The 26400-nt window shown below is 41.6% G+C and overlaps 2 protein-coding genes and 1 long non-coding RNA gene across 4 annotated transcripts in view; 2 read left to right on the plus strand and 1 right to left on the minus strand.

The window, feature by feature from the left end:
• Window positions 1-26400, minus strand: part of LOC310757702 — a 139861-nt gene that overhangs the window by 67080 nt on the left and 46381 nt on the right. The gene's annotated exons all lie outside the window — the stretch shown is intronic.
• On the plus strand, window positions 3291-16367 carry LOC310757645 (parapinopsin-like; the record flags this gene model as incomplete). The annotated part of the gene is made up of 4 exons (XM_083603119.1): window positions 3291-3618; window positions 11181-11509; window positions 13411-13653; window positions 16091-16367. The coding sequence occupies 4 exons, from the start codon at window positions 3291-3293 to the stop codon at window positions 16226-16228; spliced, it is 1038 nt and encodes a 345-aa protein (XP_083459245.1). The 3' UTR covers window positions 16229-16367.
• SELENOK (selenoprotein K) lies at window positions 18471-26011 on the plus strand. 2 transcript variants are annotated; one of them, XM_083599912.1, is made up of 5 exons: window positions 18471-18597; window positions 22099-22189; window positions 22903-22983; window positions 24138-24230; window positions 25705-26011. In XM_083599912.1, the coding sequence occupies exons 1-4, from the start codon at window positions 18519-18521 to the stop codon at window positions 24223-24225; spliced, it is 339 nt and encodes a 112-aa protein (XP_083456038.1). In that variant the 5' UTR covers window positions 18471-18518; the 3' UTR covers window positions 24226-24230; window positions 25705-26011. The 2 variants fall into 2 exon arrangements, with proteins under 2 accessions (XP_083456038.1, XP_083456039.1); XM_083599913.1 differs by lacking the exon at window positions 18471-18597 and adding an exon at window positions 19533-19679.

Below are 26400 nucleotides of genomic sequence, written 5' to 3' on the forward strand. Positions count from 1 at the left end.
TGTTCACAAAACTCCCAAGTCCCACAACCACAGCTGCCGCCCCCTGTGCACTGTTCCCCTAACCTCTGCTTACCACTGCCATTTTAATGCACTGTGCATATGTGCTTAGATATCAAAGTAGTCACTGAACAAAAAGGGAAACAGGAGTGAATTTGAGGCTGTGTGGAACTCCTTGTGTGGTAACCTCTCTCAATAAAGATGGGACTGAGGTAATGTGAGTTTTTTTGAAATTTAGACATTCCCTAACACTTGAGAGACCTGATATTATCTGTATGTGGTAGTGTTTTCTTGTAACTAGCATCAATGAATTTTAATAATGTGAAGGGAAAACTTGTGACCACTTCTCTCTTAGCCAGAGAATCAAAGCAATGATGAGGTGCTTTGTAAACAAATCTGGAATTTTATTTAAACACACTCAATGAAGGTTATAGCTCTATGGTTACTCTGATAAAGCATAATACTTGGTTTCAGCCAAAAACTCTGTAGAGTTTTGTTGTTCAGCACCTAACACAGCTTTTTCCAGTCCTCTGCCCTCCCATCATCCCGAAATATTGACCGTGCTGGCTAAGGCTGACAGGAGTTGGAGCCCAAAACTGGCTGAAGAAGGCTGATTACCTTGTGAGTTTCCATGTTGTGCAGAACTCTTCTTCAATCTACATATCTGGGGATAAAATAAGCATTTGAGACCAGCTTGTTACAAATTTACAAAATACCATGCCTACCTAGAGTAACAGCAACAGTGCACTCCCTTTCCTTTCCAAGAGCACAATCAGGGGATTATGTTAATGATAATTTTGCCTCTGTTCTTAACTTCCACAATACTTCCCCCCACCCACCCCAGCATGAAAGAGCTCTTCTATTTAACACACACAACATATGCAAATACACTGCTAAGTATTAACGTCTTTAACTAAGGTAAATGCATTAGCAAGAACATGCTGACAGTGTTACAATTAACGACCCAGTGCATTAGCATGTGATATTAACATAATGATATTAATTGCAATATTAGGCCTGCTGAAGAACAATCAGTTCAGTGCCCCTGAAAATCCTGAAGCAGCAACTTTATTCATAACATTAAGGGTGCAGTGACAGCTATGCTCTTCAAGTAACTACAAACTTTCCAGTTATTGGAGAGGTTCAAGGGTGGGCTACTGTTTGCGTCACTATGAAAGGCTTTTGTGTCCTATCCTCAACTGTTTTCATGTTATGTACAGTACAATCTGAAAAGAGGAGTTGGTATAAAATTTGCCTGGTTGACCTACACAAAAGCTGTAAAGTCAAGTCTTCCTTGGCTCCTACTTACCGGTTTCAACCTGCAGTTTATAAGCTCCAAACTGTACCTAAATATGGAAAGACAAAAATTTGAATCTTGCTGGTGACTTTGGCAATATCCTGTTTAATTTCTGTTTGTTCTGATTTCTGTAATTCAAATAGATAGGAGAGGTTAGTGGTTTGAGCAGGCCCAGCTCTACCATTAGGCAGAATGAGGCTGTGTACACACCATAAATTTAAAGCACCCCCCGAGACTCATGGGAACTGTAGTTTACACACCACAGAACTATAATTCCCAACAAACTTAACAAACTGCAGTTCCCATGAGCTGGTTCAAGGGCCGACGCCAAACACACTATATCAATGCATTCCCCTTCCCCTGTTAGATACATGTAGATATCTTTCTTGTTTGTCCATTAGGAATTATAGGGTTAATCTGAAAATCTCACAAATACCCTCAGGCTCAGATATCAAGATTGGGAGGAAAACTCCACTGCTTGTGTGAATAATCTTGTCTAAGGGTGGGAAAATTAAAAAGCTCCAAACTTCTTTGAGCCTGTAACCCGAGGGGAAGAGGATGCCCTAACCATAACACGCATTACTATTTCATTGATGGCAATGAATTGTAGGAGAAGGAACTGATAAATGCTGATGGAAAACTTTGGAAACTGCAAGTGTATTTTGCATGCAATAAATGACAGCTTCAAATATAGCGTTGCACACCACCACAATCTCTGAATGGTGCAAAATTCCAGGGGTTGCAGGTCTTTCCCAGGTTTTGTGTTTCCTTTTGGAAATGAGGCACAGTGGAGACTGCAGCGTCCTTATATTGTTTATTTATGCATATATACAACCTGAGCCAGCAATGGAGGGGTTCACAGCATTAACACTCCAAAAGGGTATTGTTTCTTTCATAGCGACAGCCTTGCATTCAAACAGAAATCAAACATTGTTCTCGTTGCTCTGATTCTCCCTCCAGCTTGCTGCTTTTCTTCTAGTTCACATCACTGCAACTCAGTTCTAAACACTGGCTTTTCCTTCCAACTAACCGAGAGCTGGCCCATCACCCAGGCTATCACCTCAACACAGGAACCTAGCCTGGCTTATTTTTTTTAACAGTTGCTGGAACCAGGGGTTAGAAGGGTCCCACACAGAGCCCACTTTTGCCCTACCCTACCCAACTCATAACAAGATATACTTACCAATCATAAGCCTGTGGGGGATTTTATGCATGGAATAGGGACATGTCCAAAGTATTTTAAAGGTGTTAAAAGGTGACCAAAGAAAGGACACATTTTTTGCCTGTGTTTGTATGCTTAGTAGAGAAAAGCACACACATGTTGAAAAGTGATGGTTTTGTGCCATGGCAAATCCACAGCAAAAGCTGTTTGCTTGTCAAGGCTTTCACCAGTATACTGAGGTTCTTTTCTGAGAGTAAATAAATTCCGAGCCAATTTATGTTGTCAGGGGTACCATCTGCAGAGAGAGTGAAGAGAGAGTTTAGGGAATGAAACGGAAAGGTCTATAATCTCCGTTCTGTCCCCTTTCATTCTGACTTTCCAGTTGACATGGGGAACCCAGGTGGAAAGATTCACTCAGCATGTCAGGGAGGGAAAAACATAATTGATTATTCCTATTAAGGAAACTGCTTTCCCAAATGCATTTAGATTGCACAGGTTCATTCTTAAAATGAATTATGCACTCCACTGCCTTAGGAAAAATAAGAAGTTCTGTGCAAGACATATTTCTCTGCTGCAGTAATTATGATGAGTGTAGTGCTAGATTAATTAGAAAATGAATGATGAGGGGAGAATTATGATCAAAGAAATCCGGATCTAAGGATTTGCTTTAAATGTTGTGTAATCCATGGAATATCATGCCTTGTATTTCTTGAAACATCAAACGAGAAGGGGTTTCATAGTCATCTAGAGAAAAGAATGACTGGAGACTGACAGGTAGCGCAACGCAAAAAAGCTCAAATAGTATTTTATCTCAGCTTGGTGTCTTAACAACAAATGGATTCTCTGGACACCAATCCCTTGTCAGTGAATGTCAGCACAGGAAGAGTGGTCTTGATGCCTCGTATTGGTTACACTATAATTGCAATTATCATGGCAATATCTTGCACTTTATCAGTAATTCTGAATACAACCGTTATTGCAGTAACTATTAAGTACAGACAGCTTCGTCAGCCAATTAACTATTCCCTGGTCAATTTAGCCATAGCAGACCTTGGAGCAGCCTTGTTGGGAGGAACTCTGAATGTAGAAACAAATGCTGTTGGCTATTACAACCTGGGTAGAGTTGGCTGTGTCACCGAAGGCTTTTCTATGGCATTTTTTGGTGAGTACTTGTCTAAAACTGATTTGTTGCATCATAAGTTAGAATGTTTAAAGTTAGCACAAGCAACTAAATTGTCTTTGCATGGCAGGAAGAGCAACAGATTTCTGTAAGACTCCTAGCTGTGCTAGCATTTCAACAATGCTGGTCTCTTATTTATTTTTCTCCCTATTGCAGAAAATATGCTTACAGTTTTAATATGTGTGTGTTTTAATATCATGCATATTTTTTATCACGGTCTTTTTAGCAGGTAGAGTTATGGCTTAAAAATAAAATTACATCTCTCTTAGCTTTGCATAGGTGCAAAATCAGGGGGCGGAAATGGAGCAAATTGGACCTTTGTCTCTGACTTTGCTATCAGTAATGCAGTTAGGTAATTTTAAATAGTCTTTGGTGGTAATGTCACTTCTAAATGTGCTGCATTTGGGAGCCCTCCTGCTGATTCTCCTGTGGGGGTGCCCTGAACCTCTGCCCTAAAATATTGCCTCTGTTTGCCATTCAGTCGGTTGGTATTTAACTCTAGGAAGTTAAATAAGCCTCCATTGCTTCTCTGTGTGCACCACCTATCAAATAGAAAAAAACTTTTGTCTTTATGTGTCTTGTGTATGGCAATTATTTTACAAACTATTTATTATGGAATAGTCTTGGAGTATTAACAACCTAGCACTAGGGCTGCAGAAAAGGGACTAAGCTGCTTCTGGCGAACCAGAGCAGCACACGGAAATGCCGTTTACCTTCCCACCAGAGCAGTACCTATTTATCTACTTGCACTTGGACGTGCTTTCGAACTGCTAGGTTGGCAGGAGCTGGGACCGAGCAACGGGAGCTCACCCCGTTGCGGGGATTCGAACCGCCGACCTTCTGACTGGCAAGTCCTAGGCTTTGTGGTTTAACCCACAGCGCCACCCGCTACGCCTCTGTTATTATCCTTATGTTTCATGGAATGGGGTTTTTTGCTGAGGATAATAATAGAGACCCCTAAGTGAGTCCATTGCTAAGATTTGATCCAGGGACTTCCTGGCTCATACTACATGCACTTAACAATGGCAAAACAAAGCAATGAAACATTCATAATCTAACTTAGGCTTTAATTGACAAGACAACAGAATATGCTTAGGAAACATACATGTTCAAGCATACATGTTCACATTTTTATGTTAAATCTTTACTAATTAAGATACTGGCATGTTTTTAAAATGCTGCATTCCTTCTAAAAACATTTTCCTGAGATGAAATGTCATCTACTACACTGTCAAAAATTCTATGCCCTTTGCCAAAGAACTCAGCTGAAATAATTGCCAGCCTAGAAAGCACATATACTGTTAGTTGTTGCAATACCAAGGGCTATTGCTAAAAAATAAATAAAAAATCAAGGGTTTGTCAACATATAAAAGAGTTTTTTCACAATAGAGAAGCATTTCTTGAGAACAGTTGTGACAGAAATTTGGCTCCAGGCAAGCAAATCAAAAATAGCAGCTTCAGTGTGTTTCAGAAAAGAAATGGGTTTTTATAGTGATGCTCAAAATGTGTTTGTTTTTTTTAAAGCTCCTGACATGGGAAAGCATGAGGTGTCACTCTCTTGGATGGAAGTGCAGTGACCCAAACATGGGGAGGGGGTTGTTCTAACAAAGCATTTCTAAAGAGCCTATTTCTTCAGTGAAGATTATGAAATGAAGTTAGCCTTGTAAACTCCCTCTGAAAACAGAGGCATGATTCCCAAGCGCTAGGGCTTCAGAATGAGGGCCCACCACAGAATCTAACTCCCTGTTCTTTCTTAACCTTCTTTCATGGATGCACTGTGTACCAGCAAACCCCCAGAGGGCCAGGCACTCAAATGATGGCTAATAATAAGAATAATAATTTATTTATATGCCACCCATCTGCCTGGGTTACAAAGTGCAAAGGCTGGCAACCTTTTTCTGTTAAGGGTCACATTCCCGCGGTAGGTGGAGCCAGGATCTTTGATGAGCACAGCGAAAGACAAACGTGTCCTGGATTAACCTATAGAGATCACCATTCTCTGGTTTTCACCATGGCTCTCTCATATTAGAATTGCCAATCCTATGCAGGTCTTTTCAGGTGTAAGCTCCTCCAAGTTTTCTGGTGGCATGGTTTGGTTGTTTTTTTCAGTTAAAGCACATGTAACACATGTAAAACTAATATAGCTACTATTCAAGAAAGCCAGAGAAGGAAATTCATTTCCTCTACACACACACACACACACACACACACAGAGAGAGAGAGAGAGAGAGAGAGAGAGAGAGCGAGAGCAGAAATCTATCAATTTGCTCTTTCCCACCAAGCCATACAACCAGATTTACTTATTTATTAAAAATCAATTAAATAAAACATTTCCCCTTCCAATTGTTCAGAAACTACTTTGAAACGAAGGGGGAGGACCACTTCTAAAAACAAGGACAAAACTAGAGGGGGGGAAAGGGGGCAAGCCAGGAGAAATATAACAGGAAGGAACTCTAGTGGAATGGAAGAATGGGGCACCATCCAAGAATGAAGTTAGGGGCTTCACAGGATTGCCCACGTAAAGTCCAAGCCACTTCAACTGCATTCCCAAGCCACCAATGAGGTCCCATGCTGTTCCCAGGCCCTTTTGCATTGCTATTTTAAAAAGTTAAGCAGCAATTGAAGCTTCAGCTGTCCACCATAAATGGCATAATATTATAACATCAAGAATAGTTTCTTCCCATATAGTTCAGTAATGCTGCTACATTTGTTAATAGCTCTTGGTGTGCCCAAAATGCTTTGGGTGGTACATACCAAGTTTCTCTTTTGCCCGAGAATGCAAACTGAACAACCCTCACTTCCAAACCACTATTATGCACAAGTACAGAATGGGAGAGGAGGCGAGAACCGTAGAAGCCAAACTACTTATTTATATAATGTTCCACAAAAGGCCCTTATATACTGTCCTCATATTATACAGTGGTACCTCGGGTTAAGTACTTAATTCGTTTCAGAGGTCCGTTCTTAACCTAAAACTGTTCTTAACCTGAAGCACCACTTTTGCTAATGGGACCTCCTGCTGCCGCTGCGCCGCCGGAACCCGATTTCTGTTCTCATCCTGAAGCAAAGTTCTTAACCTGAAGCACTATTTCTGGGTTAGCAGAGTCTGTAACTTGAAGCGTATGTAACCTGAAGCATATGTAACCCGAGGTACCACTGTATTAAAATCAGACATGTTGTCCTTCCCTCTCTTATACTAAGCTGTCATTTACATTAGGGGTATATTGATCCCTGTGAAGCTTTCTAAAATCACCCCCCTCCACCACATAAAAAAGATTAATAATACAAGGTTGTCTCTGCAAATAGAAATGTGCAACTGACCCTAGTGGGCATCATTTGCACTTCTGCAATGTTGATCCTAGACAACTCCCGCCCCCCCCCCCATTTCATTTATTGCATTTATGTATATCTCACCATTTCTCCCAAGGAGCTCAAAGTGGCGTACATTGTTTCCCCCATCCCCAATTAATCCTCACAACGGGTAGATTAGACTGAGAGGCAGTGACTGGTCCAAAGTCCCCCAGTGAGCTTCATGGCTGAGTGGGGGGTATGAACCTTGGTCTCCCACGTTTTAGTCCAACACTCTCACCACTGCACCACATTGGATTTCAATACAACACATTCTCTGTAGGGCTGTTCTTGACAACTATTGAAAGTCAGAGTGCTTTTCATCATATACTTTATTTTGAGTTTATTTCTCAAAATAATGGTTTGACAGAAAGCCCTATATTGCTTAGGCCAAGTGTATTATTCTTGACTATACCATCTGTCTTTGTGCCCGGTTTATACCAGTGTAGTGTTGTGTAGCATTGAGTTTGGAGTGGACAAGGTCATTGGGTGACTTGGGCCAGTCACAGTGGCCTACTTTATATTGTGGTAGTAAATCTGTGTTTAGGCCAGGTTTCCTCAACCTCGGCCCTCCAGATGTTTTGAGACTACAATTCCCATCATCCCTGACCACTGGTCCTGCTAGCTAGGGATCATGGGAGTTTTAAGCCAAAAACATCTGGAGGGCTGCAGTTGAGGAAGCCTGGTTTAGGCTATGCCACTTTACATGGCTGGCGTTCTCCCAGATTCCGACACTGCCAGGGCTGAGCTGTATGCAGCTGTCAGAGCACAGGAATAGGGAGCCAGGATTGTGCAAAGGAGTCGGAGCAGGGAGCCCAAGCTAGGAGCCCATGCCAAGCCAAAGAACTCTTCCAAATGCCTCATAGCTAGGAAATCCATTGTTGCTCAGGCAGACAACCAGCTTAAACAGAAAATCCTTCTACACAGCTTCCTTTGTAGGAGTGCCCAATGGCCGGTTTGGGTAGATGAGACCAGTCTAAAGGCTTGAGAATATTTCATTGTTAGGAAGCTGCCCTAAACTGTAGTTCTTGCAGGGTGTCACACAGGGTAGCTGTACAGAGAAACAAAGTTATAACCATGGCTTCTCCATTTTGGGGCGGTATATTTTCAGCAGGGAGCGTGTTCTTATCCAAGCATTCAGGATGTAGAGCCCTGATCTTCCTGGTTTTGCATGGGGAGCCAATCTGAGTACAGCAGACCCCTGCTGCAGTCCCAAACACTGGGATGGAGGAGGTTGCAGAAAACTTGGGGGTGGAGAGAGACTAATAGGGTCTCCCCCTCTGCTGCAATGATATTTAAGGGGTGGGAGTGGGGAGAGAATGAGTGAATGGGGTTTCAATATAAAAAAGGCATATAGGATGCCTGCAAACTGCCTGTTTAGAGGGACCCAGCTCACTTTTAAATCCATGCAGCATTTTATGTACATTACAACAAAACTACTTTTTTTCTCATCTATCCCCACAATGCACATTTCCTTTTTATATGCACCCGGCATCCTTTCTTTAAAAAATCAATCTTCATTGCCATTTCTAAGCTTGCCACACTGTCTATTTTTATGATGCAGTAATTAAAACATGGCTCAGTATTCATGGGATGGCTTAACAAGACATTTTATAATCTCATCAGTTCTTTTACTTGCATCCCATTGTTCAGCCTAGGAGCTCAACTTCATATGGGCTGTCCTTAGAGAACTCTAATTTTTATAGCACTTACTGGTGAATGAAAATTGCACTGTTTTCAACACTTTTCTTCCTGGTGCATTAAGAGATGACAGTTGAACTGAGATGAAGTATCAATAAGAAATTACACTTTACTAGCTGCAGTTAGTTGCTTGGAATACAAAGCTTTATGACTAAGGAGTGAAGCCAGTATTTATCAATAAAATAAAAGCGGGCAAATAAAAACACTGAATGCAGCACAATTACAAATCTCTGAGGATAGTTTTCTCAAAGCCGGCATCTTGATAGGAGCAATCCTAAAGTGCATGTAGCCTGTTTCACTCTAGCTAGCCAGATTTTCCCAGGAAGGTCAATAGCCGAACATGAAGGCAACAGTTCTCCTCTGATGTTTCTCCACTCCCTACCCCAGGAACCAGCATTTACTGGACCACAGATGAGCCATCTTTAACAGTGTGAGGAAAACGTGCAGTCTCCCATCTCTTCCTCTAGGAGGAGGAGTACCATATTTTGTTCAACCACAACTTGCTGTGTTATTTCAGCAGTGGAGGCTCATTATTTAGGGTGAATGGATCACTATCCCAAAAACCTCAGTCTGCCCTCAATCGGGCCCCACCTCCCTGTCTTCTTTCTTACACCAGGTTCCACTTACAAATTGATGCTCGATAAACAGGTTGTCTAGAAGTGACCACCATATCGCAATGTGCAGGTTCTTCATAGCTAGGGCCTGCTTCCTGAATGAGCTTAAAAGCCCCCTTAGACCTTTCTGCTCAAGATGGAAAAGTCAGGGTGAAGGGGGCATGCACGCACTTATTTAGTGAATGAAGCTGATATTATATATGAGTCTGCTTTAAAAGCAGGGGTGGGGAACTGGGTCCATCCAGCAGACCAGATCCTTATCTCTCCCACTCCACGCAGGCCAAGTTTGACAGATGTGGAGCTGGTCTTCTAAAATCAAAATGCTGTTGGGTAACCTGTATCTCACCCCCACCCCATGGTATGAAATCAAACTGTACAAAAGCAAAAGCAAAGTCCCATGCACAGTGATCTAACCAGTGGCTCTCTTCAAATATTCTGTTGTGTGTTGTATGAATGATGATGATGATGGTGGTTATGTTGTTGTTCTGAATGAAGTGGCAAGCTATTAAAGCAGGTGATCCCAAGTTCTACTCTTATGGGTGAGGGATAAAAGTTTTACTCTACCACTTCTTCCACACTATGTAGAATTTTATAAACTTCCTTCATGTTCAAACTTAGCCTACCTCTTCTCTACACTAAAAGAGCTCCAAATGCTTTAACCTTGCAGCATTGAGAGTTTTCTGCTCCTTTTCTTGCTCTAGAACTTCCTTCTTCAGGTAGAGTGTTAAAACCGTATGCAGTATTCCAGTGGGGTGGTACCATACATTTTTATATGGCAATATTATATTGGTGATTTTATTTTCAACTCCTTTCCTAATAATCCTTCACTCAGAATTTGATTTGTTCAGTGTTAATTTGTAATCTGGGGCAACTCCATTTAAAATTAAATGTGACCAAGCTAAATTTCCTGAATGTTGCATATATTAGCACTTAGTCTGTTTCTGAGTTCTGGTAACCCCTAAGTTAGATTACTTCACCATGCTATGCATGGGACTGCCTTTAAAGACAGCAGAATTCAGTGGCCAGGTTGTAGCACCGATCCTGGCCCAATTGCACTGTCTGCCAACTAGTTTCCCGGCCCAGTTCAAAGTGCTAGTTTAGAATGATAAAGCCTTAAATAGCTCAGGAGTTCAATACGTCAAGGACCAACCCTACAAACATCATCTGAGGCCCTTCTTCATGTGCCCCCTCCACAAGAGCAATGTGGAATGGGTGTGGAATGCTTTGTGTGGAATGCTCTCCCCAGAGTGGCTTGCCTGGTGCCATTATTATACATCTTTAGATGGCAGCCAAAAACATCCCTCTATAACCAGGCCTTTGTCCCTTTTCCATGGCCTTTTAGAAGTGAGAGAGGTGGGGAGATGTTTTCAATGTATTTCCTCCCTGGTTTTAATATACCTATGTGGCTTTTGTTTGCTTGCTTGCAAATTGATTTGGGTTGCCTTGGGCAAGATAAAGCAATGGACAATTTTAATAAATAAGAAGTAGAAGAATCAGGTGATGATATTGGAGTGTGGAACCTGTGACCTTCCAAATGTTGCTTGACCCCAAACTCCCACTAGCACAAGTCAATGGCCAATGGTCAGGGGATGATTGGAGCTGTGGTACAACAGCACTTGGAGGGCCACACAGGTTCCCCATCCCTGATCCAGGAGATACTAGTTGAAAGTAATGTTGTCAAGGGAAGGAAGATTTCCTGTGAAGGATGTAATTCAAAGCTACAGCAGAATGTTGCAAATTCCTCATGCTGGCACCCTAGAAAGGTAAGGATTTGAATGCATCTAGGCTCTTCAGAAATTCAAAAGTACCAGTTGTGATACAGTTTGTGTAATATTCTTAATATTAAAAGGAATGAATAACATGTTTCCACTTCAATTGCAGGCATTGTGGCTTTATGCACCATAGCAGTGATAGCTATAGACCGTGCGATTGTGATCGGCAAGCCTATGGGAACACTTACTTTTACCACCAGGAAAGCCATGATTGGAGTTGCTGCGTCCTGGGTCTGGTCTCTCGTTTGGAACACTCCCCCTCTTTTTGGTTGGGGAGGATACCAGATGGAAGGCGTCATGACCTCCTGTGCTCCAGACTGGTACAACAGTGACCCTATTAATGTTTCCTATATTGTCTGCTACTTTCTATTCTGCTTCACAATTCCGTTTGCTGCCATCTTGGTTTCCTATGGATATCTACTATGGACTCTGCGCCAGGTAGTGCTGCATTTCATATTATGTTTTGCTTAATTTGCTGACCTTAAAAGTGTTTTAGCACCATTAAAAAAATTTCCAGAATTAAAATGTACTGACTCATTCAAAAGACAATCTGGCCCAAGGGCTTGAGCTACATTTTATTTTATTTTTTACTGGTAAACATCAGCTACTTTATGTTATATACCGTCATCATTCAAGGAATCGGAGCACATGGAATCTGAATTTAGGCAAATGTTAAACTGGTGTGCTTAGGCTTCACTAAGCATGGGTGCTCATATCTTACATATTTTCCGTACCAAACCATAATTTCATTAACAATTTATTCAGATTCACACATAGCATTGGGGCTGCTTTTGCCACTCACAAGGGCTGCGTGTGCACCCACATTAATGTGTGCAATATAAGATAATGTTAGGTGCTCCTAGATCCATCACTGTCACTGGAAACACAGGTGTCCTCTAGTGTTCATGCATTGGCAACCTCAAATGTGTATTACTGCAACGTGCTCTATGCTCTATCCTTGCAGCTGGTGCATAATGTGGTAGTTGGGTTGCTTGTGGTGGCAAACCAGTGGCAACATATTACAACACCTTGTTTGTGGGATTTGCTCTGGCTGCCAGTCTGCTACTGAAGCAAGCACAGATTTGCTGAACAGAAACCCACACCACAGGTTAGCAGGGAAACTGGCTATGAGACAAATTACTGCATTGTATTTGGAAGATGTTTTCGGTGCTAGTTCAAATTTTCAAAAGGTTGTAGGTTCAGTCTTCTGTGGCTTCAAGTCGGATGGGGAAAGGCTCCTGCCTGAAACCCTGGAGAGTCACTGTCAGTCCGTGTTGGCACTCCTCAGCAAGATGGAACAATGGTCTGACTTGGTATAAGGCAGCTTCTCACATTCCTGGCTTTGAAAAGTGTTTAAAATTTGTTTTAAATTCACCCTCTTAACTAAACGCCAAAACAGATATTTCCCCTCACATTTATCAAGCAAACCTTCTGTGTATAACATATGAAGCACTTCTTTAAAGTCTGCTCAGATGAAAAAACAAAAACAGGCCTACAAGGAATTTATCTGTCCATCACACGGCCAGTTTCCGTGTAGTAATGGAGTTTGGTCCGTGCCTTTACTGCTTTCCTCGCTGCCACATTAGAGCGTTCAGGCCCAGACCCTGTGGCATTCCTGTATCTTGGCAAATTGCATTTCCTCTGGCGTGCCTTTTTCCATCATATGCTATGTTTAAGAGAGAACTTTGGTCACTCTGGATTTCTCATTTCTTCCCTACCTCCTGGAACTTATTTTCACTGTGCTTTCCAATCTTTGGCCTCCCAACCTTGTTCTCACAGCTCCTCCTGTTCCCAGCTTTTGCAGCCAAATGTCTTTTAGGTGAACTCGTAAGACTACGCAGTTGCGAACATTTGGAGGCAGACAGACTGAATCAAGGGTACCCAATGTGCTACCCTCTAGATGCTGATCAGCTCCTATCAGTCCCTACCAGCTTGGCCAACGGTCAGGAATGATGGGAGTTGTAGTCTATAATGGCTGGAGGGGACCACATTAACTATTCCTGTTTTAAGACATCATATCAGCTCAGACCATGGATGCCACTGTCACCTTTACATGTCAGATTGCCAGTATCCATACACTTGCTTCTGCATCCCTCAAGACCTGTTCAGACTGGATATTTGCAAATTAGCAGATTATTACAAAAGCCTCCTGTTCTCTCTTTCCCAAAATAAACTTGCTCTGTAAAGGCTGACCTGAACTTCCTGCTGGCATGCAGAATAAAACATTCTTAAGCACTTCCACATGAACTGTCATCCTATTCTTTTATGTGCAATGAAATGTAATTACACTGATGTATGTCCTATTTTTGATAGGTATTGAATGTGCTATTTTTAACTAGGTTGCTAAAGTTGGAGTAGCTCAACGAGGCTCAACAACGAAGGCGGAAGCTCAAGTGTCACGGATGGTGATAGTCATGGTGATGGCATTCTTGATCTGCTGGCTTCCTTACGCAACTTTTGCCCTGGTAGTTGTGGGTAATCCTCAAATCTACATTAATCCTATTATAGCCACCATTCCTATGTACCTGGCGAAAAGCAGCACGTTCTATAATCCAGTCATCTACATTTTTATGAACAAGCAGGTGAGTTTAAACTCAATATGATCTGTGGAGCATGAAAATCAAAGTATAAATATTGTATAGGCTCAACATCCATTGGGAGTCTTTTTTTTAAAAAAAAAATCCACCACCCTGTGAATTTTACTTCCAAATCCCTCTGCTCTATCTTCTGAACTACACTGCAAAATAAAATCCGCTGCCCTGATCTTAACCCCCGCCCCGCATGATATGTAGAGTATACTATACCACAAATCATCTATCTGCAGGTCTGGACTTTCCCAAGTAAATAAAATTGCTTACATTGCTTTTATATCTATTCAGGCATGCCAGCTTTCCTAGCAGGCTCACAGGGATGGTACACATTGCAAAAAGGGAAATGTTCTCTAACCAAGAATTTTGTATGTGCTTGACCTGCTTTTTAGGTTGCACAACAGATCAAACACACATTGCTGTCTGTTCACTAGTCAGGAAGTAAATTGAGCAATACAAAACATTCTTGTGCACAAAGAATATAGCATAATGCTCTGGTGGGTTTGTCCCAGGATTGCCTTAAAGCTGCCTGCTGTATGTGCAGAATTATTTTCTATGCTGCCACCTTGTGGCTAAATGAATTCTTATTATAATGATTTATCAAGGATGCTTTTTCTGTTTTCTTCATGCACTTGTTTCAGTAACAATTATATCAACATTCAGGATTTTTTGCCCAGTTACACAAAATAAGATCCTAATCTATTATAGCATAAAAAATGCCTTTGAAACGTTCATCAGTGCATAAAAATAGTATGAATGCTTAATGTGCTTATATTAAGGTAAAGGTAAAGGTACCCCTGCCTGTACAGGCCAGTCGTGTCCGACTCTAGGGTTGTGCGCCCATCTCACTTAAGAGGCCGGGGGCCAGCGCTGTCCGGAGACACTTCCAGGTCACATGGCCAGCATGACGAAGCTGCTCTGGCGAGCCAGCACCAGCGCAGCACACGGAAACACCGTTTACCTTCCCGCTATAAAGCGGTACCTATTTATCTACTTGCACTTAGGGGTGCTTTCGAACTGCTAGGTGGGCAGGAGCTGGGACCGAAAGACAGGAGCTCACCCCACCACGGGGATTCGAACCGCCGACCATGCGATCGGCAAGCCCTAGGCGCTGAGGTTTTACCCACGTCCCCATATATTAATAACAAATAAAAAAACGCAACAGAGCTAGGAAGCACTAAGCCCATAGAATACAATGATCTTAAGCATGCCTAAATCTGTGCTGGATTTAAACTTAAATATCATTTTAATAGTAAACGAGTCTTTTGACATACATACATACTTAAAGAAGATAAATACTTATTGCTTAGAAATTTATGTCATAGCATGCATAATAATATGTTGTCTTTAGAGCAGTGGTCATTTTGGGGATCATTGACCCCTTTGAGAATCTGATGAAAGCTGTGGAACCCCCTCCCTAGAAAAATGCATATAAATATAGGCACATAATTTTGCATACAATTTGTTTTATGACATGGTGGGGGGCTTTCTTTTTTGCAGCCATTTAATGGACCCCTATGAAGCCACAGGTGGAAAAAAACCCTACTTTAGAGAAAGAGGGGAAATACCTATTCTAGCTGTTAATATGCAGGAAGAATCTGTTTTCTAAACTGCTGGCACGCAAAAACTATGTGCTAAATCCCAAATCAATTTTGCTTTTTGTTCTGGTTTGTTTTTAAAACTTGTGGTTTTCTCTTCCCGCCTCCGCCCCCATAAATCAATTCCTTCTTCTGAACGTTTCCTTCATCCTTTTTGTCTCAATGCCCCCTGTCCTTATCTCAGAGGCAGATTTGGGGCAGCACAACTGTTTCCGCTGCACTGGGCGCTGACCCTCCATGCCTCAGGCTGCTGTTTAAGGCATAGGAGCAGGGCCAGGGTTTCACAGTGGCAACCCAAGTTGTATGCGACGGGTTGTTACCAGTGGCGTAGCGTGGGGGGTGCAGGGGGGGCCGGCCGCACCGGGCGCAACATCTGGGGTTAGGGCAAATCCACGGGTTAGGGGGCGCAAATCCACGGGTTAGGGGGCGCAAATTACTTGCCTTGCCCCGGGTGCTGACAACCCACGCTACGCCACTGGTTGTTACATACCAAACATACTGGGCTTTATCCAATGCTGTGCCACTGGGGTTCCATTCCCTCTTCTCCCCCCCACCTCCCCAAAATCTGCTTCAGAGGGTTTCCCCCATCCCTCCAGAGCTGATATTTGAGGATGCAAGGGGAGGAGCGGCAGAAAGGAACAGGGAAAGAAGAGGAAATTTAATTATGCACATGGCAGCCCCTTCTACCCATAGAGCTGCAATGTTGGATACAGTCTTTACGTGTCTCACAGCAATACACACACACAAACACATATATATGTGTTTGTGTACATGAATGACGTATAATCAAATGTGGCATGAGCCAAAAGTAAATTTGTACTTTTCATTTCCAGTTCCGCGATTGTCTCGTTAGGTGTCTCCTGTGTGGAAAAAATCCATGTGCTTCCAATCAAGCGGATGAAACTGATCTAGAAGTTTCTACTGTTGCCCCTGCTTCCTCTTCAAGATGCGGCAAAGTTTCTCCACAGTAGAACACAATTCAATATATGTATTTTTATTGACTTACAGTAGAGCGCTCTGCATGTTTCCTCAGAAGTAAGTCCCACTGGGTTTAGTGAGGCTTACTCCTCTATATGTGTGTTTTAGCACTGGAGCTTTTGTTATCCTCTTTTTCTTTCTTTTCCAGTTATTGTCTAATGCAAAATCTGAAGGCCTGACAACTCTTTCTCGGCCTTTGAGTCTTTTTGTGAAAGGTGGTTTTATGGTGTATAAAACATCCTGCAAATAATCACTGTGTTTGATAGTGTTGCTCCTACTAGTATTTATTAATATATTTAATATCTCATTTACACTTTAAGGCACCTGAGGTAGCATCCAGCGGTTAAAAATAAAATCGGAAAAAATAACAATAAAATACAAATACAGCATTAAGACTCAACGGCTTGTTAAAAAGCAACAAACAAGAACAAACACAAATGAAATGCAAGCATAAATCAAATGCAAATTAGGAATCAAATCAAATGCAAACAGTAAAAGCCCATAGGGCGTGAGAGAAACAATTAATTGAAGTTCAAAAGAATAAAGTTGTTCTAAGTCGCTGGTGGAAAACAATGAGAGGGAGCAAGACTATACAGATGGCCACATCCCACTAGCTGGGAATAGAATGCTGCATGTACTGCAATGATTTCAAAAGGCCCTAAAATATCAATTTATCAGCAGTCGTATCTTCTGTCCTCCAGTCCCTGTATACTGGAGAGATAAGAATTTAAGATGAGCCTGCTCGATGAAGCCATTGACCCATCTAGGTCTGCATCGTGTTCTCACAGAGGTCAACTAGATGCCTATGGGAAGCCTTCAAGCTAGACTTGAGCACAACAGCACTCTACCTTCTTTTTAGTTTTTGAGGCTTAGGGCCACGAACGTAGGAATGGAAAGTTATGCTTTTGCAGCAGATCAATCTGCTGTTAAAATGATCAGCAACAGATAACAGATGAAATTGTGGGTGGTTTTCTTCTTAATGAGATGTAGAATTAGGTGCACCTTTTAGATAGATTCACAATGCATTTGTAGACAGAGCCTATACTCTAACCCTCATCTTTGTGGGCTGCAAACCACCACCACTCAGCTTAAGCAGCAATTACGCTTAGAAATAAACTTCTATCGACATGAATATCCTTTTTCCTAAGCTTAAATGCTGCATGAGGAGCAGGAACAAGGAACAAACTGGATCCAAAGGATCCACTAGAGGCCACATATGACCTGCAGGCCTGAAGGTCCCCATCTGCACTACAGAGAGGCAACTCTTTGAAAACAACGTATAGTGTTCCAATCATGGGAAGTAATAGTCCCTCTCTAGCCTGCCTTGGTCAAACCACACCTAGAGCACTGTGTCCAGTTCTGGGCAATTTAAGGATACTGACAAGCTGGAACGTATACAGAGAAGGAGGACCAAGATGATCAAGGGTCTGGAAACCAAGCCTTATGAGGAACAGATGAGGGAGTTGAGTATGTTTAGCCTGGAAAAGAGGAGACTGAGAGAATGTATGATAGCCATTTTCAAATATCAAAAGGGCTGTCACATGGAAGATGGAGCAAGCTTGTTTTCTCCTGCTCTGGAGGCTAGGACTTAAACCAAGGGATTAAAGTTACAAGAAAGGAGGTTTCAATTAAACATCAGGAATAACTTTCTGACAGTAAGAGCTGTTTGACAGTGGAATGGACTCCCATGAGAGATTATCCTTCCCTGGAGAATTTTAAGCAGAGGTTGGATGGCCATCTGTCATGTATGATGTACATGAGATTCCTGCATTAGAAGGGCTTAGACTAGATGTCTCTCAGGGTCCCTTCCTACTCTACCATTCTATGATTCTATGTTAGGACATGTCTGAATCAGCATAGTATTAGGCTTGCAGATCTGCTCCTGGTGTTCAGGCCACTGAGTACAAAGACCCCTGAGTGATGAACAAGTACTGTGGCAAATGGCGCTTTTTAATTGCCCACGGAACATCCTGGATTCCATCTCCAGGTAGGGCAGAGAAAGAACCCTGCCTTCCTGGATCTCCATTGCCGGTCAATGTGGACAATACTGAGAGAGATGGACCAATGGTGTCTGACTCACTATTATATGTACCTACAAGACAGCAGTTTTATACACACTTATTTGGAGGTCCCAGAGGATCCGGCTGGAAGTACACAGCTTAAGCTTCAACGTATTATTACATGCCGTTGGCATGGCAACAGTTGTGAGGCAGTCTATTATCTGCGCTCAGCCAGTAATCCCTCTTCAGCTGGAGCTTTCTTCTGTGCTGAGGAAGAGGTCCTATGAGGTTGTGGAGAAGGAGAAAGGCAAGAGAAAAGAACACCTGGGAGGCAAACACAACAATGCCCTATGTTTCAAATGGTGAGCTACAGATACTGGCACTGATCTGAGAGAAAAAGAAGAGTAGGAGGTATTTCAGAAATTATGTGGAAGGGATATTGCCACCAGAGGTGTATTTAAACTCCATTGTGCCCTTGGCAGGGAGCTGTATAGGTGCCCCCTGTCCCTTGTGCTCTTTGGCAATGACAAATATTGGCATTCCTGTGTCCCTTGCGCCCTTGCAGAGGAGCCTGCATGCCACACCCAGCCACCCAGAGCAGCAGAGGAGTGGTCCAGGGAGTGTGTAGACAGGCTCCTAGCCGCTCCAAGCCAGAGTGGGGAGGCACAATTGTTGCACACTGTAGCGGGGAGTTCCCTGGGCTCAACACACACCCCGGGCCTGTATTCTTCTTGGGGGGCCAACCTATCCAACACAAATGATCTCCTCTATTGGCATGAAATCATATAATTGCTTTTGCTCAGACTTCTACACTTTTCATCCTTTCGCTCTTGCGTTTTCCTCCATGGTTATGCTTATTAGTTCTTTCTAGCTTACAGAACCATAAAGACAATGCACCAAGAATGCTCCAGTGTATCCCCTTAACACCTGGAAGCTTGTTTTTTTCTGGTTCCAGCTTCTCATGTGCAGGCTACCCAGGTTGCAGTCCTTAGGTGGCATTTTGACCAGACTTCTATGAACTCCCCACACATTGCTCAGCTTCTCATATTGAATCTGGCACACAAACACACCCCATCAATCTCCAGTCGTGTACTATGGCATATCAAAGCCGCCGAGTTTCTCTTTATTTCTGTTTCCAGCCCACCGAGGAGCGCAGGGCGCGCTGCTCTACCATTTTCCTATCTCTGTGGTCTAAATGAGGCGAGTATGCTGTCAGAGCCGCCGAACTGGCAGGCCAAGGGCGGAAGGAGCGGCTGCGGCAGCTTAAGGGAGGCAAAGTGGTGACGCAACGGCCCATCCCGTGATCGCTCGGCCTATGGCGTCTTCCCAGCTCCGACTTCCTGGGTGACAGAGGAGGGGCGGGGCTGGAGCAGGAGAGAGAGAGAGACCTCTGAGCGTTCGGATCCGGGACGGTGGGGCGAAGCCATGGTTTATATTTCGAACGGTGAGGGGCAGAGATTCCGCGGTGGGGAGGGAACCTTTATTATGGGGTGGGAGTGGGGCAGAGCATGGGGATAGCCATGATTTATTTTAGGGGGGCAGCCTTTATGTTGGGGCGGGTAGAACAGAGTTATCTGCAGCGCAATTGGTTAGTTAAGTATTTTTATTTATTTATTTTCTTGATTTAGGGAGGCAGCTGCCCCCCCCCCGGCTACGCCCATGGGGCAGAGGAAAATTTATGCCTGATCCTCTTTTTTTCTGCTCCTTTTGTATTGGAAGTAGTGGAGGTGGAGGTGGTGTAGATCGAGGCCCCCACGCAAGATCACGCTTTATGCAACCTGGTAGATCCGGAAAGCTGCCAGTAGTGTTTTCATAGTTGCTGAATAAACTTACATAATTCCTGCTGTTCCTGTCTGTGAAAAGATGCACTGAAAGGGTTGTCATGTTCGTATGACAGGGCTTGAGGTTGTTTTTCAAAGGGTAACTCCGAAAGAACCCGGGCGAATGGCTTCGTGCAGATTAAAAGCCTGTTTTATTTTTCAAAAGCGGGATAATTAAATCGCCTTGTGGGCACCTCGAAGTCATTATTCAGATGCACAAAGAATTGCCTTGGTCTGTAAATCACCTATAAGGTTAGAAACAGGAATACAATTATCATTGCAGGTGTCAACCCAGTACATACCTCTTCTGATAAATTCTGGCTCACGGCCAATGCAGTTTTAACTAGATTTCGATTCATATTTTTAATTGCTTGGTTTGCCATCTCAAACCATTCTTCTGCCTCCTAATTTGGACTGTCACCCCAGAAGAAAGAAATTGTTTATATGCCTTAATTTACAAATTTGGGGTGGAATTACTTTTGGCTCCTCTGCTTCATGTTAGCAGTAGGTGATAATCTTAAACTCTGTTGAACTCTGTTGAAGTAAGCGTAGGATTAAGCTGTACAAATAGCATTTCAGAGTAACTATTCAATTGATCTACCTAATGTGCGTTGGTTCTCTGAACCTTGACTATTGCTCAGCAAATTAGAACTCAACTCTATACGTTCTTAAAGAATAATATACTTGACTTAAATGGTCATTGATTTGCGTTCTCAGTGCTGAGACTAGCAGGTAATTGTGGTTTGATTAGTGCTTTTGGGGAATGGGAGAAATCTAATAACAATGATAAAAAGCCTAATGATTAAAATACCTTTTTTATTATTAGGGTGTTAATAAGCCTGCAGTAGTTCTTGCTAGTTTGCATTTTCCCTCTTTCACAGACAGCACTGAAATGTAAGGTTATAGTCTTTTAGCAGTCTGATTAAAAACAAACAAAACATTTCTATCAAGGGAACTGCTGGTGGAGAGGTGGGATCATATTTCCCCACCCTGGTTTACTGAGTTTTCACTCTGGTTGTGAAGGAAGGTATTTTTCTTTTTCTGTGCTATCCAAGTAGGCTGACGGTGGAATGATGGAGCAATCTGTCCCTCCTCCACCAGCCTTCTTACTGGGTTGCTTGAAATTCCTGGTCACCTGTTGTTAAGTACAAGACTGGGTTTAGCACTAGAAGAATTTAAAAAATTAAGCATTGATTGCAGTTTCGGCTGGAGAACTAGTGTATCTTGTCTGTAGTTTGTAGTAACAAAAATGTGCAGGAGTACGGAAGCTAGGGCTGCTATGCTGTGTTCATTTTTAGGAGTAAGATTTTCTGACCCGTACATAACTTCTTAAATATATAGGACTAAGCTATAAGAGAGCTTTTAGGTGGAAGCATTTGCTAGTACAGTACTGTACCGATGGTTGTTGCTCCAGATGGGTTGAACATTGGAAACATAGCAACTATGATGCAAGAAAGTAGCATTGTTAGGTGTGGGGGGGGGGAGATGTTTCCACTTGATTTGTTACACATTAATGTGTGTTGCAGGATGGACGAGTAAACTTAGATTTGAACAAACAGAAATTTGCAGTTGGGCCCATATCTCCAGTTACAACTATTTTAAGTGACTATTTTTATGTCAAGTGAAATGTTACTTCCAGTAAACCAGGGGTGGGAAATTCTCCGAGTTTTGTTGGTCTCTTAACTGTCATCAACTCCTGACTAGTCATTAGAGATGATGGGAGTCAGTATAGCAACATCTGGAGGACCACAGATTCTCCACTCCTGTAGTAAATTATGTTAGGGAAGCATATAACAACTGGTAAAGTACATTCCTTGGCCATGTTCCCAGGCTTTATATTTTTCAAACAGTAAGTCCCCATGCCACATGATTAAAGGGAAATAATACTGACTTGTGTTTTAACTTCTAAAATATCAATTTTTGTGAATAATACTGCTTCCTTCATAATGATGTATACATTGTTATTTTGAGATGATATTTATTATTTTTATTATTATTATTATTATTATTATTATTATTATTATTATTTATTTTATATTACAGGTCAAGTGTTGGATAGCCGGAGTCGGGCTCCATGGAGTTTGTCATTTATAACTGACTTCTTTTGGGGAATAGCAGACTTCGTAGTTATGTTGTAAGTAGAATTGTTCTCTTAATCTAAATCTTAAATTGTGCAACTTGCCTTCAGAACCATCTGGGACTAGTCTTATGGCAGGACAGATAGATAGATAGATAGATGATAGGATGCAGTTAACAGTCAATTGAACACCAAGCAAAGCTTTTCTTCAGTAAAATAGACCTAGATTTAAATCTCTCATTGTGAAGAGCAGTATGCATCTGATAATAAATCCTTTAGGTCGTCCCTTCTTTTAGAGTCGTGAGATGACAATACTCCACAAAGCAAGAAAGAAAAAGAAATGATTGATTAAAATTAAATTGATCAGTGCACAGGAAACTTAATAACATGAGATGCTTGTGACATCTGAAAAAAGGAATCCAGCATTCTAGGCTTCTGGGGGCACCCTGATAATATTTTGATGTCTCATAAAGGCTATTTAAAATAAGTCCTGACTCAAGTTTAGATTTTGTCAGTCTTCCATTCAGTTGACAAATGTTGGACCGGGAGAGAGAGAGATATAGATAGATAGATAGATATTCTCTTCAGAAGATATATATATCTCTTCAGAGACATATATATTCTCTTCAGAAGTAAAGATAGAAAAAAAAATTGTAGAAAGGCAATTTTGCTGTTCATTTAAACTTAATACTACTACTGAACTGCTTAACCCTGCTGCTTAACCCTGTTATTTGTGGCACTGGATTAATGGGAATCTTTTGTCATTTCAGTTTCCAGAGCATTATTCACCCAGACTTGACAAGGAGAGGCTACACATCTACCTCCTCTTCAAGATATGATGATGGAAGGGGGTACTGCTTTTTCATTTTAATTTAGGGTGGGAAACTTGCTGCACTCCCGATGTTTTTGGATTCCCATATCCCATCAGCCTAACCAAACAGGCAGTCGATTTAGATGGTACACAAAATACTGCTATCTTATTAAAAAGTCAGGTTGTTATGTGTGTCTTTTACTGAAAGAAACAAAAAATTATGTACAAACAATATGTGACAGATTATATAGAAACAGAAGATATTTAGGCCTGATTCACACCCATCCCCAGTATTTAGATCTTGCACATGGTAAAGAACAGGAGCAAGGTGAGGGGGCTCAAGTAGAATCCCTATTGTGAGTTTGAGCCTGAAAATCCATTTACAAGTAAGCTGTCACCAGATAACCATCATCAGAGAGGATCATACGATGTGAGGCCCACTTGTGTCAGCCTTGCTCTATGCTGAAAGTCTGTGCATAGCCCAACTGGATGCAAAACTACATGTAGAGACCATATGTGAGCCCCACCCTAACTTCAGTTATTAAAATCTTCCAAATTTAGTTCAGAATGAGAGGTGCTGCATTTACTTCAAGCTTAGCTGGCCATCCTTGTAAAGATGCCTCACATTATAAAGGTATAAAGCAGAGCTTTCAAAACTCTGTCACAACACGTTAGTGTTGCCATGTGTAGGTGTACCATGTGAGCGCTCCCTGCACTCGTCCAAGGGCTGGAAAGGGGTTAGTTTAACCCAGTGCTTTTTTCTGGGGGGACGAAGGGGTACGCATACCCCTAAACATTTTGTGAATCTTTCTTCTTTTGTCCATTTACTGTATTTATTTTTCCTGATTTGAACTACAAAATGGTGATTTTCTTGAGTCAAAATGAGAGTACCCCTAAACATTTTTAAGGAAAAAAAGGACTGGTTTAACCTCTGGTTTGCTAGTAAAACTGAATTACTGCCTCATGAAATGATGCATGTCTAAAAAGTGTGTCACCAACATGAAAAGTTTGGAAAGCTCTGGTATAAAGGTATCTCATCTGTTGATAAGGAATCTTGCATTTTGGGGAGCCTAAGAAAGGAAAACTTATTTTACCAATCTTAGAAACCCATAATCTGCTACATCTGAAGGTGCTTCTCTGATGGGATTTCTTGCCAGGTGTTTTCTCTTCACATTTTGCTTTTGTTTGTTTTAGGCCTCCAGGGATTCCTCGTCGTAGAATGGGTCGAATAAACCACTTTGGAGGAGGTCCAAGTCCTCCACCAATGGCTGGAGGTGGATGAGGAAGGTAACCTATGATCTGTCCTTTTTTGGATTCTGAATTAAAAAATGAACTTTAGTTTGGCTTAGGAACACAATTTTTTCTTCTGCAAAATCATAGAGGAAAAAATCTAGTAATTGGTGGCTGCAAAACTAAATAATTTTATAGTTTTAAGTGCATATAGGGCAGATGGGTGAGCTTTTTTTTTTTGCCCTGTTCCTCCTCCTGCCCACTATTCAGAAAGGAAAGGTGTCTGCTCTACATGCTTTGACATTAGGCAAAGATCTGCGAAGGGAAAAACCAGTGTTCCCCTTTTTTTAGTACTGTACTTGGTTTGGGATGTAATTTTAATCCCATTTACCTGGGAGCAAGCCCCATTGAATTAAATAGAACTTACTTCAGAGTAGTGTTGTTAGATTTGCACTGTGTCCAGACCTATAGTGTTCTAATATTTTGAATACTTAGTGGATTTCAGTAAGAGAAGTTGAGAGATAAGGAGCTGCATAATGTATCAAGGGGATATAAACTGAGCAGCAGTACTATACAAGTGGGACCTGCAACAAAATGTTGCATTGTGAAGTGCTCCTGATCAGGCTTCTTGGTAGCTATGCTCTCTTCTCTGCCTTCTGTTCCCCCTTGGCTTTTCATTTATTTCCCCCATAGACATCATTTGATCTGTGGCAACTATGTTCAGCCCTCATTGGGCTATTTTCTAATTTATAAAAAAAATCTAAGTTTTTTTGCACTTCTGCAAACCTAGAAGTGTGGATGGTACCTTTTTTGTTTTTTTTTTTGTTTGTTTGTTTGCTTTTGTTACATAAGGAACAGCACTCTGATAATGAGTGACCTTTCTGCATCCTAAGAATATGCTGAAGCACATTACCAGGACAATGACAAACTCTCCTTCCTGGCTGTTATTGTTCTTTTTTAGCACGTTAAACATCACTTACTTTGGATTTCCATGGTCACAGCTTCCACACTGAACTTCAGCACATGTCAATTTTTGGTCCAGCTCCAACAGGAACTTATTTGTAGAGAGCCAGCTACTTCAGTAAAAAATCTCTGCAATTAGAATCGGTCATTAGAATCCATCCTTATACTGTACAGAAATTCTTTGTATATTGAGGATGATTATGTTTTATGCTTTGTGTTAAATAATGTTTACTTAAAAGAAATATACTTGTATTGATATCTTACTGTAAATGTATCATACTTTGTTTAATAGTCAGGATTTTAAAAGCTACTTAAGACTCAAGTAAATCTAATGCGATTTTAGATTTCTTTTCTTTTCTTTGACTGCCCCATACTACATGACAAACCATGTTCAACATTTTTCTGGGTTCAAAAGCAGTTTTGTCAGGTTTGGTGGAGGTTGCCGCCTGAAGAAAAACAAATGTGATGACCCCATAAGCTCCTGGTGCAAATTTCATTGTTTGTAATGTATGGAATGTATGCAATCGCAACATAGCCAGAAAACTAATCAGTATTTTCTTCTTCTTAGGTAAATGCCTCTTTTGAGAGGCAGACAACTGGACATACATTTGCAACACTGAAATGACCTCCTGGCAGATGGACCAAATGGGTCTGAGTGTTGTGTGTGTGTGTCTAAATGATTCACTGCTCTGTGGATTAGCAGAACAATGAAGTTGTGCTGGGAATTCCGACTTCCAGGATCCAGTGTAACTGAAATGCAGTTCTATTAAATTAAATGCACCTGTTTAATGTCTGTTTTAAGCCTTTTTGTATAGTTTGTGAAAATTTTGTTGTAACTGTAAAGTTATAAGAAATAAATATAGCTTTGCAAAAGACTGGCTTGGAATAATTTTCTTTTAAAAAAACTGTTCTAAAGGTTCACAAATCATCCCTATGACAAAACTTTTTTTAAAGGTTGACTTCAGAATACATGAATTGAGGAAAAGGATAGAATCAGATTCACACCCCACGCATATCTAAAAACAGCATTTCCTGTGAAACCACTACTTATGAATGGCAATAACTCATCCTCGCTGGATTGTGCAGCCCCTAAACTAGTTGTGATTTGCTCCATCGCTACTGTCTTTAACTTTAAATTTATAGAGCTTATGGTGGAATTTAAGAATTGATTTAAATTTTTATTCTTTCATATGATATATAGTTAATCTTCAAGTAATTTCCAGTGCCATAGAATATCACTTGTGGAAGTCCATAGCTTAGCAGT

Source organism: Podarcis filfolensis, assembly GCF_964270895.1.
Source record: "Podarcis filfolensis genome assembly, chromosome: 2".
NCBI classification, from domain to species: domain Eukaryota; kingdom Metazoa; phylum Chordata; class Lepidosauria; order Squamata; family Lacertidae; genus Podarcis; species Podarcis filfolensis.

What these genes read in the sequence shown, in the direction of transcription:
- SELENOK (XM_083599912.1), top strand. Translation starts at nt 18,519, where the DNA reads ATGAGGTTGTGGAGAAGGAGAAAGGCAAGAGAAAAGAACACCTGGGAG. An exon ending in AATGCCCTATGTTTCAAATG is followed by an intron (nt 18,598 to 22,098) that starts GTGAGCTACAGA and finishes TTTATATTACAG; the next exon opens with GTCAAGTGTTGGATAGCCGG. An exon ending in AGATATGATGATGGAAGGGG is followed by an intron (nt 22,984 to 24,137) that starts GTACTGCTTTTT and finishes TGTTTGTTTTAG; the next exon opens with GCCTCCAGGGATTCCTCGTC.